The sequence below is a fragment of the Grus americana genome, chromosome 12, assembly GCF_028858705.1.
Source record: "Grus americana isolate bGruAme1 chromosome 12, bGruAme1.mat, whole genome shotgun sequence".
Lineage (NCBI taxonomy): Eukaryota > Metazoa > Chordata > Aves > Gruiformes > Gruidae > Grus > Grus americana.
This window is the reverse complement of record NC_072863.1, coordinates 18107710-18126014: the sequence shown is the minus strand read 5'-3', so window position 1 is coordinate 18126014 and position 18305 is coordinate 18107710. Positions and strand designations below refer to the sequence as shown.

At 39.5% G+C, this 18305-nt stretch overlaps 1 protein-coding gene across 7 annotated transcripts in view; it reads left to right on the top strand.

Moving 5' to 3' along the window:
• The window catches only part of TENM1 (teneurin transmembrane protein 1), a 736058-nt gene that overhangs the window by 586275 nt on the left and 131478 nt on the right, over positions 1-18305 (top strand). For 6 of the 7 annotated variants that reach the window (XM_054839650.1, XM_054839649.1, XM_054839643.1 and 3 more), the window contains 3 exons: positions 10705-10857; positions 16079-16278; positions 17726-17936. In XM_054839650.1, the coding sequence (XP_054695625.1) occupies positions 10705-10857; positions 16079-16278; positions 17726-17936 (564 nt within the window). The remainder of the gene's footprint in view (positions 1-10704; positions 10858-16078; positions 16279-17725; positions 17937-18305) is intronic. The other variant, XM_054839648.1, reaches the window with a different exon arrangement.

Below are 18305 nucleotides of genomic sequence, written 5' to 3'. Positions count from 1 at the left end.
TACTCTGTTAACCTTGATACCGCCTGATAGAGAAAGAAATATTATTCAAGATGACATGTTTATACTAGCAGAGGACTCCTACTGATTTTAATTGCTGTGATATTTTTCTTAAATTAAACATTTGATTTTCATATTAAGCCTTACAACATTGTTGCTCTTAAAGAATTATACAGAAAAGACTGATAATGCTTAATTGTATTTTGCCTTGCTACCTTAATTTCATTTCTTTGGTCTGATCACAATTTAAGCCTTTCATTTTTTCCTCTTAATTCTTCTATCATTGGCTAGAATGACAGCTAGCTCTAAAAATATTTTACACCATGTTTTCTAAGATGTAGTTTGCTGTCCCTGTATTGAATTTATGTTTCAGAAAAACGTTACATAGATTGAAGTGCAGTTACTTAATTTGAAACTCATCTTTCTAAGTACCTAACTTTGCAATTTTGATATCACGATAGATTGGCCGGATTTATCAGAGCAGATAGAAACACCTTCCTCTTTTTGGAAGACAGATATATTGGAGGTGTGCTTGGAGTCAATGAGATTACAGTCGTACATGGGAGAGCAAGTCTTTGTGACTTACTATATGACGTTTTGGCTGAACATTTATTATCGCGTTGGTTTTTCCATCTGAATTGAAAATACTACAAAACTTCCATAGAATGTGACTGTGGCTTCTGTAAACGCAGGGAAATCTAATTAATTTTTGGTTGCGTGATGCACTTTCTTGCACGTGTTCTTGGTTTGTTGGTTTAGTTGCCAGTTCGCAGGTGGGCAGGAGCCAGAGCATCCCCAACATCTTGTAGCTTGAGTGGGAATAACTCCGGGTTTGCCTGAGAGGGTGGCTTGTGCTTGGAAAAACTTGTGCAGAGGTACAAGTACGGATACCTCCAAACCATTAAGTGCTCACTGATTTTCTGTGTTGTCTGGGTAAATGTCTTTATAGTGAAAATTATTGCAATTTCAGTCATTTTTGTTTTCCACTGGTTTTGGTTTTTGGGTTTGTTTTTGGGTTTGTTTTTTGGGGGTTTTTTTGTCCCATAGTGAAAAAGTTCTGATTGCTGTCAGTGAGATGCTCCTCAGGAAGGATTTTTTTTTTTAACTTCCTCATCTAATGCACATGGGAAAGGAAATTTGATCATTTCTGGTGTATGATTATTTGAAAGCACCTGAGGATCTAGGAAGCTACATTAATTGCAGATTTATGTAACAGCTGGTGAGCATATGCCCTCAGTTAGGACTGGCTGGATAATTTTTGCAGCTTCATCTGTTTGGTACGTATATATCCCACCCACGCCATTTAGATTTTATCTGGATGAAGCACTGCCTGTTTCATCTCTGCTTAGATTTCAGCCTGACACCGAAAGTTTTTTTAACTTTCTAGAGATATACTGCTGCATGTCATCAGCCTGAGAAGGCTGTAAGCGCTCGATGTCACTCTGAATTAAAAAGCTCTATATGAATTTCCTGTAGACGTGTCTCTGTTTATCCTAAAGATACAACGTTTTCTTTAGTTGGGCAGAACTAGTTAAATGAAGATGTCTTTCTATTTTATAAATTATTAGTGTTTCTAGTTATGTTTTCTATAGCAAAATATAAATCTCTGAACCAGGAATTCTAATTCAGAAAATTTTCCAAGATGCCATTGTTTGCTCTTGGTTGCCTCACATTTTTTTCAGTTGCATAAGCTTTCCTGCAGATTCAGGTATTATTAGTTAGCTTATTCCAAATTAATATTCATGCTGCCCATTTCTGATTGGTTAAATATTTAAATAAGTTCACGGTCTGTTCTTATGAGTCAGGTACCTTAGTTCTTTCCCTTTGTTAGCTTTGAATAATAGCATATAAACTATTTTCAAAGTTCACTTGCTCTGTAGGGTTTCATATTTGCATAACTTCACGTCAAAAACTTAAATGAGCATGTTTTAAGAGTAGTTGAATATACAAAATCAGACTGTATGTAACACTCCAAAGTTAAAATACGCTGCCCCAAGTATTTTCTCTTTGCTCACCATGATTCAGGTCCCTCAGTCCTCACTCCAGGCAGGTTTCCTTCAAGTCAGAGGGAGTTTTGTCTGAGCAATGACTACAGACTTGGGCCCAAATTGCAAAACAAAACTCGTTTTAATTTCAGGATCAAACTGAACCTGGGATCAGCTCAGTGGTTGTTACTGGAAGAATGAGGGAGACTTTGTAAAGGCAAAATTATTTTCGTCAATATATTTTATGGTATAGTCTGCGTTAACTTATAACGAGCTGCAATTTCAGGCCAGATGAATGTAGATCAAAATTTAACATTAAGCTTTTTCTTCCACTTATCTAATAACTTAAATGTGCTTTGTCAAATATCCTGTACTGCCATTAGATGCGTGAGCTATATGTTACTCTTCAAAATAGGCCCAAATCTCAGCCTCAAGTCAAAACATTCCCAAAGTCTTGGAAACCCAAAGCTGATTCCAGATCAAAAATGTGCAAGTGGCTCTTATATTTGTAATGAACCGAGACCTGTGCCAGAGTCATCTAAGCCATGATTTCTTTTCAGTAAAAAGGTAACACAGCAAAATGGTTTTGTTCTTTTATTTTTCAGTCTTTCCCTGCTATCAGTGAAACTCAATAGAGAAGCTTTTGCTTGAGGACACATACTTTTTCTGTATTTTCTCTCCTTTGAACTACTAGTCAGTTAAAAAAAAAAAAATTTTTCTCCATGTTTCCACTGTTGGCCTGTAATCACCATGTTTATTATTTGGTCCTTTCTGAAATAAATTTGGCTATTGTATGGACAGTAAGGAAATCATAGAACCCTGTAAATGCATGTATAACAGCTGATTTATTGAAAATCTTTAGTCATAATATTTAGTTTATCAAGTAAAACACACATTTTCACTTCAACAGGAGTAATTTCTGTGAATAGGTTCTAAAGTCATAGTAGTTACTCCAAAAAAACCTCATTTTGTAAAGTGGATATTTGGTCTCCACACTGTAAATGTGTTGAATTATTTTCTTTTGAATAAAGGCACGTATACTTTTATTTTTCTTCTGCACTTTCAGAACAGTTGAGAACTGTAACGCATTCGTGGCAATCTGGGGCACAATTGCTTGGATTTGCCCACAAAGAGGACAGTGAGGCGGGTGAGCAATTGGGACACCCACCAGGGAGGTGATGTTGGTGCACGTCATCGGAGCGTAGGGGCTGCAGCAGCTTCACCGGCGGTTCCTGAGCGCCTGGCCACGGCTGTGGGAAGTCAGCAGAGCGAAATTGCTGGTGGAGCGAAAGGCTGACGAGGGAAAACGAGTTATTTGCTCTTCAGACAGCAACGTGACATGGGCAAAATCTGCCTGCTAGCAGTCTCTGTGTCTGGAGGACATATGAGCTGTTTTAATGATTTATGCCAATGAATGCTCGAATTTAAAAAAAAAAAAAAAATCTTGGGGGAAAATTTTTGAAATCCAGTTGCCTTAATGTTTTTTCTATTTTTGGTTGTAAAACAGAAGCAGATAAATCCTTGGTTATGTGTTGATGTATATTTCTGTGGCATGAGGTGTTTGAAAGGTCGGAGCTAGATCCATGTCACGAGTCCAGGCTCAGATATTTACAGAAGTGGCACCTTGCAAAAGGACAGTTTGGAAAAGAAAACTGAAAATTCTCTAATACTGTGTAAATAGTTGATTTTATCTGGTAAACAAGACGAGGACTAGCAGACACTGTGTACATACTGATGTCCAAAGGCTATAACATAGATTCCAAATTATCACATGAAAGACAAGAACGTATCTGTTTGATTCAATGCAGGCAGTTGGGTCTTTCTGTTCAGCTATTTGTCTGTGTTGCTAGAAGAGTATAAAATAGGCTACCATTCTGGGATGGTATAGTAAATATTCTCTTTTTTTAATCTCATTGTAATAAAAACCTGAGAAGCCATCAGCAATTAAAGAAGAAATTTGACCAAAAATTTAAGAGAAAACAAGGCAAATACAAGAAATAGAATAAGAAATATAATATTTTTCTGTAATTTTTCAGCACCACGCCATTTTCTTTAAGTACAATACAGTGTTTGATGTGGCTGCTCATCTAGTCAGTTATTTTTAGCCCATTGGTGAGTCAGATTTTTCTTCCATGATACCTTACCATTTTATCAGCAGCTGATTTGGACTTGCAAATCACTGGTCCTATTGATCAAAGGTGCTGAACTCCTACGGTTCCTATTGATTTCAGCAGGAGATGCAAATGTTCAGTGCCTCTGAAAATTGCATCCCGTGTTCTTAGATTTAACCATCCCTGACTACAAAATGACTATTTTATATACAAATGCATTCTCAAGTATGAATATGAAGTTGTTCCTATCCTTCATGATATTATCACTATTTATGAGTATGCACTGGGGATGGGTGTTGAGTCTTAAATTATATTCGTACAGAGGGTGAGGAAATTAAAACCTCTCTGCTGTCTGCCATTGTGACCTGTCGTTTCTCACACTGCGTCCAAGGTAGAGGAGTGATGGTTTCAACATTGGGAAAGGCCAGGCCAAATTTTAAGGATGTGCGTATCTCAGTGCATAGATTTATAATATTGCTTGCATAGCTTTATACAATATAAAACAGTAGGGAAAATAGAAATCCTTAGCTCTGAGAACTAGAAATTATGCAGAGAAGGCTCAAGGGGAAAATATGCTGATTTTACACTGAAGAACATCACGGTATAGTAAACAATGCTAAATGTTTCAGGTGTATGTAAAAGCCGTGATGCGGGTGTGCACCTCTGAAATGTGGTTGAGCTCCGTAGCGGGATAGCTCTCGCCGAGACGGGTACCTCGGGATTTCACAGCTGGAAACTGTGGTCTCTGTTCCCTCTGAGCCTGGGTCCTCCTGATGGAGTGGATATTGTCACAAATCTTTAAGTACACTGAGGAGAAAGCCTGACACCATTGTACTGTTGTCTAAGATTAGGTTTTGTTTGTTCCTAAGTCTAATGTATGACTTAGTAATGAAAAATGAAACCAGAGTAGTTGTTATACGTCCCAGTAGGAGGATTGCAGGCGAGGAGGGGATACTTGTGTTCTCAGGTATGAAAATATGTTAGGTGTAAAGAGAAGACTGCTTGAGAAAGAGGAGAATGCTTGAGAGTTAAGATGGCTATAACAAATATATGGAAAAATCCTTATTTCATGAAAGGCCATATATGGTCCAAAATAACATCTCTCTTCAACATGGATTTTAAAAAATATATTCTTAAGACTGAATCAAATATTAACAGTCTCAAATTTTCAAATTTGATGAGAGCAGAATTATTTACAAAATGAACTTACAGAAGAGCAGCACCCCTTCTGTAGGTCAGGATCAGACTCTTCCGACTCTCGTTTGTATTCAGGTATTTTCGCATTGCTTCACCTTTACAGTGCCCAACTGGAACTGAGGCACTGGTGCACCCATGGCTTCGTGCCACAGTGAAATCCAGTTTTATAAGCAGAACCTGCTAGCAGTTGTAGAAAATAAATACTTTTCTGGCACTTGGTCAGAGCAGGTGCCGAAAGAACAGTCAGCTGCTGATACACGTTCTACTACAGCTCTTCTAAAGCCTAGGCTTCAGGGGGATGATCTACTGAGATTTTGTAAAATAACTGGAAACAGCAGAGAAAGCTAAACAAAAGCCTTCAGTGGAGGTCAGCAATTTGGAGAGACTTTACATTTGCAAGATTTTTGTCCTCTGAAGTTGTCTTGCGGGTTGATAAGTACTTATTGCACAGGACTTTTTTGACATCTCCTCGCTACTGAGAGTCTGTTTTGCGCTGGAGCCAAGCCTCTTATTCATATTCTGCCAAACGTGTAGCACAGGAGTTGACAAGCTGTGCTTACACAGAAGGTAGATAAGAATAAATTAAATTAGATCATTGGCTTCATAGCAGATGGCGGGTTAATCCAGTTTACAAAGCGAGTTCTGAAAAAAATGCATATATATTTGTGGCTATTTACTTGAGTATGCCGCAAAATTGCGGTGACTGAGTTAATTCATCGGGAAGTATCGGTTTGTTTTATGTAAATGTTGAACAAAGTGAGCAATCTGGCCATTTACTTCAGAGGTAAAGACCCAGATTTTGGTTCCGAACTGGTTTCACTTACACCAGTAATGTGAAGCAACCAAAAAACCTGCCTGTGGGTAGAGTAAATCCCTTAGGCAGCACAAAGTCACCCTGGCTTTTCAACTCTTTGTTCTGCGACGGAAATTTATGGGAAGGGTAGAAGATTTAATTTATCTTTGTCTGCAGGAGATCTGGTTTATACCTAATAATTATTTTTTACCTAAGAAGCATAATAAATTAGCCAAGAGAAGCTCTTTACTATGAGTAGGATGTTCTGTATTCAAGAGAGAGGTCATTTGAAGTTACCCTGAGCAGCTCCACTGTGCAGCCTGGCCAGGGCAGGGTGACTGAGGAAGAAGCTTAGTTCCACCATAATCCTGTGGTATCCTCCAGTCTCTGTAGCTCCACTGACTACAGACTTCTCCAAATTTAGCATTTGCAAAAACAGCCGTAATGCATCTTGTAAAAAAAAAAAAAAAAAAAGTGTATGTCCACTTTTGCATTACAAATGTATCTGAAACTTTGAATTAAACATGGCTATCTAATAAAAGATAAATGAAATATAGGTATGGTGGCATCCATCCTATAAGCTCCATCTACAAACATTATGTAAAGAGGGTCAAATTTTGCCTTCAGATATATTTTCCTGTCTCCAGATCACCTCAGTGAACGCAATGTACAACTCTGCTCCTGGCAGAATGCACCTTATAAATAACAGAGCAAAGTAATAATGTAATGATAGAGGGGGGAATAGACTGGAGGTTCAAGCAAGCCAAGAAAGAATAGCTTTTCAGATAAGCTTTGCAGTAGGATGGAAGAACCGAAGAAACCGAGAAATCAAGTTGGATGTCCAAGAACGCCAGGTAAAGGAGCACGGTTGCTACCAGCCGGGAGAATACTGGCACTCCCTTTTTAGACTAGAGGTTCAGTTAGGCCAAGGCGAGGGGGTGCCTCCTAACTTAAAGTATGAATTTTGCAATTGTGAAGCATACCGAGGCTGCTAGCAAGCTGTTTAATCTCCACTTGCCTGGCAGTCCTTGGTTTTTGCTTGAAACTGTAACAGTTCACCACTGACCTTACGCACCCTGCCAGTAGCTGAGGTGGTTTAGGTGCTGCAAAATACAGACTGGCTGAGTGCAGGATTCTTCTGGAACGCCAGGTAGGCTGAGCCAAAGTAGCTTTTGCTTTTTCTTTGATACCAGTGTAGTCATCAAACCTCAAAGGCTGTTTTTTTGCATTCTGTGGGAACTTGAGATGCATCCAATGATGCATCTTTAGTCATAATGGTGGGGTTTGGTGCTGTTAGTCAGCAGCCAGCCCTCAAAAGTGCTGCAGTCGAGGTCTTTTTGTGTAAACATCAGTCCGGAAGGCTGAACTTTGAGGAAAGGGCAGAGACCATCATCAGAAAGTGAATTGGTTTTTACCCAACCCGGTCCTAAGTTGGACAGAGCGACAATGTCATCTTCTACTTGGTCTGTGGAGATCTTACACCCAGGCTCTACACATGGGAAATGCAGCTGAGAATCTTACAAATGGATTTATGCTGTGGGAAATGACGTTGTGGCCCACCGTTGAATTCCACAGCATTTTCTGTGCCCCTTTGTGTAAAAGGGGAAAAGCAAAAGCCAGAAATCCACTAGTAAAATCAAAGAGAGAATGACTCAAAAGAGAAGTTCTTTTGAGATTTTTATTGATATTCAGTACGTGCCTACTTATTTCTAAAGAGATTTGAGAGCGAGAGATTTCAAAGTTTTATTTAATCTTATTTGGTGAAATATTTGTATATTTAAAACATGATGTACAGATGTTGTAGGAAGCACAGGCTTTGTAGGAATTATGTATATCCTAGGTAAAAGAAAAGTATCGCAGAAAACGAAGAGGTGAGGTAAGGCTGTGTCTGCTGAACAAACATTTATTATTCCCTGTAGTTAACTTCTGAAAAAGGTATCTCTAAGAATTAATGCCTTTACTGCTGTATGTGGTCTGGTTATTACTAGAGTGATACCTGGATCTGAAGGTAATGTCTCAAGAGCTATAGCTAACGTAATGAAAATTGTATTGATTTTAAGATTTGCAAGATGACCGGGTTTCCGCAGTGATAGAAGTCATTCAGTTTAATTCAAGTAGACCTTATTTTCTTAGCAATTAGTTGTTCAAACACTCGGTCTTGCACGTTGTTTAACGCGAAGCTGGTCTACCAGTATCCCATGTCATCTCCCACGGACTAGAAGTCTAAGGCTGGCAGAGACCATCATCTCTACAATGCAGTTGGTGTTTCTCTGGGAGAAAACTGACTGTCAAACACACATCCAAACAGTTCTGCTAGCTTGCCAAGCTTTGGCACAAACTGGAAAAACAGCAGCACTTGCCTAGCCTGAAGGAAGACAAAGCAAGCAAACGATTCAAATTGGTGCGAGTGGATGACAACATGCGTAGTGTGTGTAATCTGGAAAAGACATATAGTAAGGAAAAAGCTGCATTACATATTGAGTCTTTGCTTTGTGACATTCCCTCTGCAGCACATGCAAATGCTGTCTTAGGAAATGAATAATAGCAGCAATGGAAATAGTGTAAGAAACCAACTAGAGTATATTCATGATTCTGTAACCGCTAAAAGCTTATTGATGTGCGCAGTTCTGTTTCGCATCTAGTGTTGATCTGTTTCGAGTGCTGATATAATTATTTACATTAATATAAATGAAATGTACATTCATTAGTTATCAATCCCATTGAACTTTGTTCCTTTTTGTTGCTGTTAACTCTTTAAATCATAATAATGTCCAGAAGCTCAAGCCAGGAGCAAGAGGCACCTGCTCTGGAGATGTCAAAGCATGGTGATTGTTGTTGTACCTTCTGTATGCAGAAGTAATCTGTCTTGCGTTAATAAGCTCGGAGATCAGAGCTTAGGTCTGTGTGATCTGATTGCAAGACCCTTTTCAAAGTATTAGCATGGTCCCTTGATGATTTCGAGTCCACAGAATATGAAGCAAGCCAGGCAAGTCTGTGGCTTGAGATCTCACCACTAACACTGGAGTAAGCTTCTAGTATCTCTTCTGGGGAGTGGGAATTTCCTGTCCAGTGGTGTGTCTCCAGAGCCCAGAGCTGTTGGCAAAGCAGTGGTTTGAGAATTCAGTAAATTTGGCGCTCTTCTCCTGAAGCCAATATAAAAATTACAAATGTGTCACAAATACTGTCACCTCACTAATTCGATGGAAATGCTTTCATTTGCTTGGTTTGGATCATGTATCTGTGGCTGGGTGATCCAGGAGCGCACAGATCTGGAGTTAATGATTGTAGGTTGGCACCTTTGCATTCCTGTGGTAGTTTTGGCATGTCCTTGCCAGGAACCCATTGAAGGTATGGGGTTTTGCTTTATAATTTAACTTTTCAGCATGCAAGGGAGGCTTGTGAGTAAACACATAGAAAATGGATGATAGACTCTAGGTTTCTTGTTTGTATTGAGATTTTTTCCTTAAAGTATGTGCAAGTACAAAAGAAAACAATGTATTTTCTAAATGCAAGACCCATTGTAGATCACACTTCCTTCTTCTGAGAGTCTCTGAGGTTCCTACAGAATTCAGGATGAGCAAATATATTGCCTTTTAGGCTCCCACTGTGGGCAGATCCTACTCATTGCAAATTGCTGCATATGGCTAAAGAGCCTGCTACTCGGGTTTTGCTCTCTATGTGACAATTACAGCTCCTCTGTGGGAGGTATCCTCAATCCTTATTTTAGTGGGTCATCAGTCCTCCCCGCTGCGTTACTTCAATGCTAAGGCAACTTCTTCCTTGGAGGAATTTGCCCTCCTCAGTAGAACCTGGGTGATTGTCCAGAATGACTGCAGTACTATCATATTCTGCTTAAAATAAGATCCTCTGTTGCTGTCTTTCTCCTCCCATCCTTTGATGCCCGAGATCAGAAATAACAGAAAGGAAAGCAGAAAAAGTGAATGGCTGTGTAGGCAGAGTAGAGTACGCAGCCCCCATGTATGGTTAAAAGGATAGTTTATAACTTCATAAAAGGATTAATTTAGTAGATTCCCTGCATATATAAATAACAACTATATTTCTGTTAATATATATATGACAGAATAATTGCATATATTTTAGATCTAGAGCCAGTTTTTTATCTGCAGTGTAATTTTAGAGTAAGTCTATGGAGTCTGTGTTTTTGCTGGTGTTTAACCTAAGTGAAAAGATTTGGGAATGCAGTGGGCACAGTTGCAGGTAGAACACCACTTTACTCGGTGTCAGTGCTTTAATCAGCAAACTCCGAGCTCTTTGACAGTTGAAGGCTGAGGGACAGCATTGATAGAGCTTTAGAATCTGCCACACAATATTAAATTCATTCAACTGTTATCCTTTTAATTGCTAGTATTTCCATTAATTGCTGTAGAAATTCATCACCCTGACCTGGCTGAGCTCCAAAAGAAAGTGTGGAAACTAATTAAACATTGAGTTTTAAGGTAAAGTAGTGAATTGCTCATTAGACCCCTTGAAATTCCGATTTATTACTAACAGAACGAAGTAATACTTGACTTTGCAGAAACTGGGTCATAGCGTTCTTTCTTAGTCTGACTGAAGGTGCTGTAGCTTAGACATCGATTAATTGGTCTTCATTTTTTTGCAGCAGTACACTTGTTTGGTTTAACCTGGCAACTACAGCCTGTTGAAGGGCAGCTCTATGAAAATGGAGTTAGCAAAGGAAATAAAGGAACAGAATCCATGGATACTACTTACCCGCCAATTGGAGGAAAAGTTTCTGATAAAACAGAAAAAAAAGGTATGTGTGAATGAGAAGAGGGATGGGTTATGAATATTTAAAAATTATTACAGTTCAGATTCTGTATTTGCTACAGTTTGACAGTATTTTGAGTTCAGGTTCCATCTTCTCTAGTATAATTTTGAGAGAGATATGAAAAGCCCGTAACCAGATCGTTTGCTTTAGCAGAACTCTCACTGAAATTAGCAGCCGACCCAAGCCATTAGGAAGGTAATGTTCAATAGCAAGATAATCGCCCTTCCTTTGTGAGAGAAGAGAGATTAGAGCATTTGGCTTCTGTCTTACGCCAGGGGAGGTGAGACTGTGTTCTCCTTGTTCCCGCGCGTGCAAAGGGCTTGGTGCTGTGCCTGTCTCGCAGACCAAAGTCGGTCTTAGGCAACGGGAGACCCTTCGTACTGACAGGTCGGAATACGCAGAGGGGTGGAAATCTTAATGCTTTTAAAGGCATCCCGTTCGTGAAGGAATACGCTAAAATACAGCGTCCTGTCACATCCTGGCTTAGCCAGTCACGGTGAATCAGCTCACAGGAACCTGCTGAGGTTTCCCAAAACACCTGAGCCAGTCTGGCAGCTCCCTGCTGCCGGAGGACAGCCCGGCTCTGCCCCCGCTCTCTCCCTGTGCCCACCACAGCGACTGCCTCCTGCACGACCAAGACCCGTCAGTTCGCTATGGCAGCGGAAAATGCCTTCATTTAAAAAATACGAATAGTCTTTTGCCACGTGAGTGGCTGAACCAGCTCTTGTGAAGGGGCGGAGAAGTGCCGGAGCTGGCATAGGAAAGGAGTAGACTGTGCAGCAAGGCTGTGAAACGGGGAGCAGGACTGTCTCCGAGATGCGCAATTCCTTTCTCTCAAGTCCTGTCATTTAATGTTGTTAGATCGGCAACTCCGATATTAGTTAGAAACTCTGGCCCATGCTTCCCACTGACCACCATGGTGATGCTTTCTGACTGTAAGAAGCAGATGGCCCTCCCGTTTCTTTTTATGATACTCAGGAAAAGTGGATAAATCCAATTAGATCAGAGAAAAGTGAATGGGAGCAGAAGACGAACCCTGGTCTTACCATTTGTTAGGAGGAAGGTAAAATTGTACTGAGACCTCTACGATGATAGGAGATTTCCAGAGCTTTCAAATTTCAGAGCAGAGCAGCGATCTGATTTTGTGCATGCTAGCTAAGATCTATGACTGTAAATATGAGACAAGGTGGGACATTGTTGTACCAGTCCCTCCAGAAGCAAGATTACATCTCACATCAATAGTCTTACAAATCAACGTGGCACAACTGGATAAAGATCATATTAGATAAATGAGCGATAGAAATATATGTAAGGAGGCGATGATGTTGTTATCCATTATTTTGTCCCTTAGAATGGATTGGTAGTGAATTGCAGTAAATGTTTTATACACTTTTGTATTTTTGTCATGGTGCATCATGGAAAATAGCTCAAATAGTTCTTCTCAACTGCATTAAATCATTTTGTCAATACATTACAGATTTAATAAAAGCTCTTCCAAGGCATTTGGCTTCCAAAGGAGGATGTGCAGAAAAACAAGAAAAACATCAAACGCATCAAAAATCTTAAAAATCAGATGCTTGAGAACTGAGAGAAGACTATGTGAGTCAATAGAGACTCAATGTAGTAGGTAGAAAACCAAACCCCCTGCCTTGCCCCAGGCAATCCCAACGTCTTGTGTAGCTACCCAATTCCCCCGCAGCACTAAAGCATGGGGGGCTGCGGTAGCAAAGCCACGTCACTGAGGGCTTATCCAGCAGATAAGCTGACCTTTCAGAGGTCAGTCTTGACTATAGCTAGACTGTTGTCCCACTGTCACCTTTTGGGGCTAACCTCTAATCCAAGGTGTATGATAACAAGGAGTATACACTTGGGAAAACACAAGAAAAATTATGTTGGCTTCGTACTAGGCATTAGTACATGCACAGTCTGGCTGCGGCTAATTTCTGCTGGTTTTATTTCTCTCCATCACTTTTAATACATATCAGCAATTTCATTCCCAGCACTCATACCAAATTCTCCCTGTAGATGTGCTGGGAAGGAGGATTTGGAAACTACACTCCTTCACTACAGCGGGATACCAGAGAAAGTTGATACGTTGCCTGTAAACTTGAAGCCTCTGATGTGATTTCACAGGGATAAATAACTACTGTCAGATATTGTGACCTCCCGTTTTCCCAACTCAATGCGGCGGCAGCAGCACAGAATGCTTTTCCAGACTTTGAAAGCATATATTTTAACTAATCTTTTAATGAAAATCAAGTTTACAAACCAGCAAGTCAGATTTCTTTAAGAAGTCATTTTATAACACACTGACCCACGGCTATGAGTTAACATTTTAATATGTAGTAATGTGATTAAAAACTCAGACATCCTATTGATGCTGGTATTTACCAGGGGAGTGCAAGGAGATTGATTGTTTCCGGATCAGTAATAATCAGCGTATGGGTACTTTCTTGTGAAGATAATTGGCACCACGCTGTTCAGAGTTTTACTTTCTTGAAGCCAAAAGGAAACCTGTGATGAGGAATCTATATTCTGGTTTAGACTTGCAAGGAAAGTGTGCTTAGAAAGAATAGGGAAGAATTAATACCAGCTGGCAAAATTGGGAGCTGTACGAGGAATTGAATATAGATAATTAAATGATACTTTGTCGTAAGAAAAATGTTATGAGGAAGGTGGGTTTAGAACAAGAGCAGAACTTGTATTGCAGCACTGTAATTTTAAAAGCTTATTTCGGGCACTTTCAAGTAAGAGCAAGGAAGTATATGAGGATGGTCTGTGAATACTGTATTTTCAGATGCCTTTTTTGTACAGCCAAATACCCGCTTAGTTCAATTAAGCATAGAAACAGAGCTAAATTCTTTTTCTATAAAGAAAGCACAGTGGCTGAGTGACTATGCAAACGTGCACTTCAGACATGGCTCTTACGGTGGCCTTTTCATGCTGTGTGGTTGCTGAAAAAATACTTTGAAAGGTAGAGATGCTGCAACTGCACACTTTCATTAGGTGGTAGATAAAATACATATTTTCATGTTACCATTGCAAACAGCAGCATGCACTTCTTTCCTGTGCAATGAGATAAAAGTAAATCTAAGTGCATCTGGTTTTTTTTAAGAATTACATAAAATAGTTACTAAAGCTAAGGCATTTTCAGCCAAACGTGGAAAAACTCAGAGCTATGCTGTCCTGAGCCTAGCGACACTAACGTGGTATTCAGCATAATTTGATAACATCAATTAGTGAAAATACTCCCTGACTAAAGACGTAATGCTTTTTATTTTCAACAAAGAAACAGGCCTTCTCACTTCGACAAACTAAGAAGCAGTTACTGTATTTTAAAGGACCTTGAACACCGACCAATAATGCCATTAACTTCAAAAATGATACCGTATCCTTGACTTCTTACTTAGCGCTCTACCGTCTTGTAATTGAATCACATTAATTACCATGTGTCAATATCACCAAAAAGTTCCTTAGTGTTTTACTTAACCCAGGGTAATTGCTTGCAAAGAATCATTAAGATTTAATATCTCTGGAGTACTGGAAATAGGGGAAAACGTTTTTAGATTTACGTCAGCCAAGTAGGATCTCATATGGGGTGGGAAGGGATCCACTTTCATTGCCCGACACAGGAAGTTTAATTCTCTTTTCAAAACTCAACATTCAAGATTTTTTTCCATGAAGCAAATTGGACAGAAGTCGTTTCACCTTGAACATTGTTAAAGCAGCAATTTGGAAATATTTTAACTCATGAACTAAGTAACAGGTATATTTTTAGAGTATTAGACTACAAGTTCTGTGCTCTAAAAATAGATGCTCTCATGTGATAAGGTGTTAAAAGTCAGCTCCTAGTTCTTGCTGTAGGTTTGGTGACACAAAGCAGCCGTAAAGCTGGAAGATCCAGTACCCTGAGACTTGCTCCTGCCCTGTAAATTAGGTCTGTATTCATTAAGAACGCTAAGTACTTCCTACGCTAGTTAAAACCTATGTAAGATCCCACTGAGGATCTTTGTTATTAATACGTTCAGGAAAAAGCTGGCCTTAGCTTTGCTACTGCTGTTTTCATTTCCAATGGCAATTTATAAAATTTCATGAGCGTTAGGTTGCATTAGATATTTATATGCATTATCGTGAATGGTGAGGCTCCGGTCGCTGTGCTCCTCTTTATCCTTCGCTGTGATACCGGAATGAAATGAAGCATAAACGGATATGGCTGCTGAATTCATCCCTCTTCTCTTGGCTCTTGCTCCCATGCAGCATACTATCCTGCTTTTTTTTCCTAGTCGAGAAAAAAGTATGGAAAAGTGAGTTAGAGTTTTGCAAGACTTCCAACGGAATGAGTTCAGATGTTGGCAGGGTTGGGTCTGTGATTTGCAGCATGTCAGGGTGCTGATCACAGACAGGCATTCAAATACACAAAGATGGTGATACAAGCCAGCAAAGCACGCCAGCTCCAATTTAGTTTGGCAATGACTTCTTTACGCATTCCATTTCCCTTTCTGTTTCAGCTCTCTCATACCCACGTGTGAAGTTACATACTGTAGATGTCTGCAAATTTATTGTTAGGCATTACAAAATTATGCCAGTTTTCTCTTTAGATTCCCTGTCCCTATCCTCATGCCCCTGTTACGCTTTCACGTAGAAAGTCCAAGCCAAACCAGATGTTCTTTATTTCTCCAGGACTAGATTATCACTACCATAATAAAACCATTATGTTTGTGATTAATAGAAATCTAGGCTTTGGACATGGGCTCCAACCTACCAGGTTTGATGGATTTTCTGTCCTTGCTGGTGTCTGTGTGGCTGCCCGTTCGGCAGTAGTCTGAAATACGCGCCCGAGGAAGCTCTCCCACTGCCTTCTCTCTGTGCATTCTCAGTTGAATGAGTTTTGTTTGCATAGCTGATAGGTGAAGACCGTGGTTTACGCAGCACCACTTCTACCTTTTTATATTCAGTGAAGTGTTCCAAGATTTCCAGGGCAAAAATGCTCTGTGACGCCTGCTGTTGTGAATATTGCATGCAAGTTTATTTGTATTTTTCAACTAGTTGAATATAAAAATGCAGTGGTTTCAGTGAAATGCCCTCCATTTAGAGGTTGTTTTCAATGTATTTCGATATATCTAAGGCACGTTTATACCTCGTGACCTATTATCTTCACCCACCATGAGTACACAACTGATTGTTTTGTTTGTTTCTGGAAAATTAGTGCTTCAGAAGGGACGGGCCATAGACACAGGAGAAGTTGAGATCGGAGCACAGGTTATGCAGACGATCCCCCCTGGTTTATTCTGGCGCTTTCAGATTACTATACATCACCCCATGTACCTGAAATTTAACATTTCGCTGGCGAAGGATTCTCTGCTGGGAATTTACGGCAGAAGAAACATTCCACCTACTCACACTCAGGTAATTAGCAATAATACTGATTCTGTCGTGCTTCTGTTTTCAAACCGCAGTGGATGCGAACGCTCACGATGCACTTTCAAAGCAGGGAGGGAGGAAGGGACTGGCTGTCACCACAAAAAGCAGCCTGTTTCTCCCTTTCTTTTGCCGAGGTCTAGCTATGACCTCACCGCACGGTCCCTCAGAGGAAGGGACAGTGTCGTAGCAGAAAGGTCAGCAGTCGTGACCACCCCGGCGTGACCGTCCGGGCGGCTGGGCCGCTGGGTAGCTCCAGCATCTTCTTTGCGGGGTCAGTGGGATGAAGTACCAGATCATTTAAAAATGCATTAATCTTTTTATGACGTCATGAAAACAAACAGGTTACATAGGATAAAGAGTTAATAGAAAGAAGAAGAAGAAAAAAAAAGCTGTTTCTGGTTTCTAATATGAAGATTATTTTTGAGTGTTTACTCCTAGGGATTTTGCAGGAGAAAAATCTAGCTAAGCAGTAAGAATATGCAACATTGCTGGTCACATTCAACTTTTTTTTTTTTTTTTTTAGGCTTAATCTATTTGGCATACGAAGCTGTCATTTCTATGGATAAGAGATTTTTTCAGCTTTCTTGTAGCAGGATCACACTCCATAGAGTGCGATAAACTTATATATGGAATCATGGAAAGATTGTTTAGAAGGGAGCTCTGGAGATGATCTAGTCTAACATCAAAAATTATTTACTAGAGTTTTAGTCTTAGAAATAAGGGCTTTTGGCTGTCACTGACTGTAATTGAAGCTGGGTCTTCAATTGAGCTAAAGTTGAACTGAAAATCAGAATGCCTAGAAAAGCCTAGAGAAATACATACATTTTTTGAACAGGGATACATAGAAAGGTTTACATCTGTGATGCTTTGAGGTTAACTGGTTTTAAGGTTGTCAGCATCATCTTGGTTAGGTATTAAGAGCTTCCATGTAAAAAATAGATACTTATTTGCTTTAATAACATTAAATATAAATAAAAAGTGTATTTAGGTTTTGATTTATGATATTGATATTAAGGGACAAACATTTAAAAATCTGCTATAAAACAATAGCTTCTTTAATCTGTTCTTGGCATTTGAGATGAATCTCTGCATAATGCAGGCACTACAGCTTGGGAATTTTGGAATCATTCCCATTAAAGAGAAGTAATTTTTGAAGTAAATCTGTTGTGTTTAGTGCAGCAAGTCTGAATTTACCCTGCCATAGCAAACAGCAGGTTCTGATGCCAGGTTTCTGACCTACCGTAACGCTTTTTATGTGGAACCTGAAGCTAAATGGACTAGGTTATGCAACTGCTGTCCACGTTGGTGAATACTTAGTCAATCAGGCAAGTCCTCCTAAGATTTCAACTGTTTATTCTTGTTCGAATGAGACGTGCAGAGTAGATTCATGAAAATTTGCTAGGTGGTTAATCTTTGCTCATTATTATTTCAGTTTGATTTTGTAAAACTGATGGATGGAAAACAGTTAATTAAACAGGAACCAAAAAACCCAGAGGAGCCTCAGCAAGCTCCCAGGAACCTGATCTTAACTTCACTGCAAGAGACAGGTTTCATCGAGTATATGGATCAAGGAGCGTGGCATATGGCATTCTACAATGATGGAAAGAAGGTGGAGCAAGTGTTTGTACTAACTACAGCGATCGGTAAGAACAATGGCAATAAAATTGTTACTCTGATTATTACAATGGAAAGCTGTATTTGAAAAGAAATTATTGACCTTGATTCCAGCTTAAGTGTTCTCTTAAATATGTTTTATTTCAGCTTAATTTAATTAACTGCAGTGGAGAAACTTCATGTTTATGCCAATATTAGACAACTAGCAACAGTTGTGTATGAAAGATGGATGTTATCAAATTAATTAAGTGTGAAGTTTTCGTGTGTGTGTGTGAAGATTTTTATACAATAGTTTAAATGCTTGAGTAATTTCTGGTGTTGTCTTGCTCAAAGTATAAGAGATTATGTCTGCCCTCTCTATTTACATGGGAACCATAAATCCTACAAAAATTATCCAG